The 3,726-nt window shown below is 40.8% G+C and overlaps 1 protein-coding gene across 1 annotated transcript; it reads left to right on the top strand.

Annotated features, from left to right (window-relative positions):
- The first annotated feature begins 2,191 nt into the window (after positions 1–2,191).
- LOC120247700 (26S proteasome non-ATPase regulatory subunit 10-like) lies at positions 2,192–2,895 on the top strand. The gene has a single exon (XM_039255714.1). It carries the CDS (start codon positions 2,192–2,194, stop codon positions 2,873–2,875), a length of 684 nt encoding a protein of 227 aa, XP_039111645.1. The 3' UTR covers positions 2,876–2,895.
- The last annotated feature ends 831 nt before the right edge of the window (positions 2,896–3,726 follow it).

The raw sequence follows: 3,726 nt of genomic DNA, 5'->3' as shown, positions 1-3,726 counted from the left end.
TCAGGATTTCCATGTCACATAAGTAAGTGTTAACAATGTAGCTGGCTCTTTTTTGTTGAATTTCTGTGTTGGAAGGAGACTGATGGAATGTGATGCCTTTCCCGGGTGGCCCATGGTCCCAGTGGGGAGTAGACAGGAAGGAAATTGTGTAGGTGGTTTAAGACAGAAAAAAATCTCCCTCAAATATTCAGACAATGGAGTCTGCATACATTCGAGCTGTTGTGGGGAGATGTTCATGAAGCATTATTTGCTTAATTTAGGTTAAATAGGCAGCACAAATGGCTAATGCAAGATAAAATCCACTTTGGGTATTGTAATGCCCAAATTTCTTTATTTTGTTATCACAGAATCACCAAGTCTGGTTTCTTTTCTATTATGTGGTACAACTGAAGCATTTGTTTGTTCGAGTCAAACGGGTAACAGTCTTCAGATTCTCTTTCCTGCTCACTAAGTTTCAGGGAATGACATTCACTTTTCATGACTAAGAGATGACCAGCCGATTGGTCAGTGGGTAAGGGGGTAAGGGGAGAACCCTACAGCAGATGTGTTAAGAGAAAAAAAAGTGGTTGAACTATTTGTGCGGAAATATTGGCATGAGACTGGTCTTTATGCTATTACTGGGAGCCTCATAATTGCAGGGTTTTAGGAATGTCTCTGGCTCTTCAAAGTGGTCTGAGGCTCTGTTCTGTATAGACAATAGCCCAAGGAAAAAGCCAAACATAGCTGGGGCTGAAGTACTTCCTTTAGTGTGGACCATTGAAGACTGCCTTAAAAATGCACTTATCTTAGAGAGCTACTAACATCAGTGCATATATTAGTGTAGCGGAGCTCTCTGGTGGGTCAGTTAGCTGGCAGAAGGGTTAATGCAGTCACTCGGCATCACTAGGCATCTGGGGATGAACACTTGAAGGAGAAGGGAAATTGTGAAATAAGTATTCAAAATTAATTTTGCCTGAAAAAAAACCCCTGTTTTTAAATCTTCAGATCAACTTCCTTATACCCAGAATGGGAAAGAAAGCTCTTGCATGAGTAAGTCATAAAATATTTGCTTGAATTATCCATTTCCCATTTTCATCCTTCTTATATTTGTATAGCTAAATGGAAAAGGCAGTGAATTTATTTTATTTTAATTTTTTAATGTTTTTTAATTTATTTCTGAGAGAGAGAGAGAGAGAGAGACAGTGTGAGCAGGGGAGGGTCAGAGAGAGAGGGAGAAACAGAATCTGAAACAGGCTCCAGGCTCTGAGCTAGCTGTCAGCACAAAGCCTGACGCGGGGCTCGAACCCATGAACTCTGAGATCATGACCTGAGCTGAAGCAGCGAATTTATTTTAAAAAATTTGCAAATTTTCCTTATTTTAGCCTTGAATCATTTTGCTATTTTTTTCATATAAAACATTCAATTAATTATAAGACATTTGTCTTGTGCCATTACCCTTTCAATCATGTAAACATACACAGACTATAATTACATAATTACTGGTTGTTAAAATGCAATGCTTGGCTTTTGAAATGTTAAATGAGATCCAAAAAGTAAGATATGCAACAGAAATGGATTTGTATTTCAGTTAGTACCATCAAAGTAAAATAATTCCTAATCGGATTACACAAACATCACTGTTTTTTCTCTCTGAAGGTAGAAAAAATAAAGCAACTGTTCCTACATCAATTATTCTCATGATGACCTCAAGGTATTTTAAATCAGTGTTACTGACCTACTAAATAGCACTTTAGAAATATAGAGGAAGGAAAAAAAAACCAGTGAAATTATATTTTAACAAGAAAATAAAAATTAAATTGCCAGCTTGTGTATATGAACATATCTAGTTAACTAGCTCCTCAATTCAGACAAAATTGAATCAAAAAAATCATCTAGACTCAAATTCTTTTTTTTTTTTTAATGTTTTATTTGTTTCTAGGAGAGAGAGAGACAGCGTGAGCAGGGGAGGGTCAGAGAGAGAGGGAGTTACAGATTCTGAAACAGGCTCCAGGCTCTGAGCTGGCAGTCAGCACAGAGCCCGACGCGGGGCTCGAACCCACGAACCGCGAGATCATGACCTAAGCGAAAGTAGGACGCTCAACCGACGAAGCTATCTAGGCGCCCCTAGACTCAAATTCTAAAGCAAATTTTGTCCAAATTAAGCTCAGATCTTAAAAATTCTCTTACTTGACGGATATCCTGGAAAAGCGAAATGGAGGGGTGTGTATCGAACCCCAGAATGGTCTGCAACCTGGCCTACGGCGGGAAGCTGGAGGAAGTGAAGGAGACGATCCTGGCTGATAAATCCCTGGCTACTAGAACCGACCAGGACAGCAGAACTGCACTGCATTGGGCCTGCTCGGCTGGACACACGGAAATTGTTGAATTCTTGCTGCAGCTTGGAGTGCCCGTGAATGATAAAGATGATGCAGGTTGGTCTCCGCTTCGTATTGCTGCGTCTGCTGGCCGGGATGAGATTGTAAAAGCCCTTCTGGGTGAAGGTGCCCAAGTGAATGCAGTCAACCAAAATGGCTGTGCTCCCCTACGTTATGCAGCTTCCAAAAACAGACACGAGATCGCCGTCATGTTACTGGAAGGCGGGGCGAATCCAGATGCGAAGGACCTTTATGAGGCCACGGCAGTGCACCGGGCGGCAGCCAAGGGTAACTTGAAGATGACTCATATCCTTCTGTACTACAAAGCATCCACAAATATCCAAGACACTGAGGGTAACACTCCTCTACACTTAGCCTATGATGAGGAGAGAGTGGAAGAAGCAAAACTTCTGGTGTCCCAAGGAGCAAGTATTTACATTGAGAATAAAGAAGAAAAGACACCCCTGCGAGTGGCCAAAGGTGGCCTGGGTTTAATACTCAAGAGGATGGTGGAGAGTTAAGCAGCTCAGATTCATTCTTTCTGTGTGCGTCTCATGCTTGTTCCCAGTGCCCAGGAAGCTTATGTACTCGTGCCCGAAGCACCATCTGTGGATTACGGAAATCTTTGCTCGTCTTCGGCGTCCTATAAACCTGTCGAATATCGTTTCTGCTGAGGTGTTGGGTCCAAGCTTGCGACTTGCTTTCCAGGCATCAATTCACTGTTGAGGTTGTTCTTCTGTTGTTGTGTATGATTCCATACTGAATCTTGGTTAATTTCGAGTAAGCGATTGTGTGGCTGTTGTGAGTCTTTGGCACCCTCCTCTGCACCCTCGAGTCCCCTGTGAGGGTAGCCCCAGGCCATTTGTCGCCGCCGGGTGTTCCTAGGGAGGTTCTCAAGTGTTCCCCCTGTCTGGTCGAAACACATCCTGACTTGTCTTTCAAGCCCACTCAGAAGCCTATACCAAATATTTCTGTTTTTCACAATGTGCGCTGCAACTTTATTTTTGTTACAGGAGGAATACCTATATATTTTAAAGGACCAAATTTTCTGTCAGAGGGCATGCTACCCAATTTCTGAATTTGTAAACACTAAAATAATGAAAAATAACAGCTTGTGTACCCATGTTTCTTTTTAATAAGCCCTTTCCTTCCAAAATAAAATGTATTGTTTTTAAAAAGGAAGTTTGAAAGTATGTATATTAAGTCATCATCCTGTAGTGCAAAGAAATGTTAAGCTTGTTACCATGATATGTAATAAAAATGAATTCTGATTTGTATTTCAAAAACCAAAAATAAAATGTTGTGAGAATAAAAAAAAAAAAAGAATTCTCTTACTTATTATATTGTCTATTGGGAATCTTAGGTATAGTTT

Source organism: Hyaena hyaena, unplaced genomic scaffold (assembly GCF_003009895.1).
Source record: "Hyaena hyaena isolate Hyena2069 unplaced genomic scaffold, ASM300989v1 scaffold_541, whole genome shotgun sequence".
NCBI lineage: Eukaryota > Metazoa > Chordata > Mammalia > Carnivora > Hyaenidae > Hyaena > Hyaena hyaena.
Note: the sequence above shows the minus strand (reverse complement) of the source record. Positions and strands in the feature narration are given on the sequence as shown.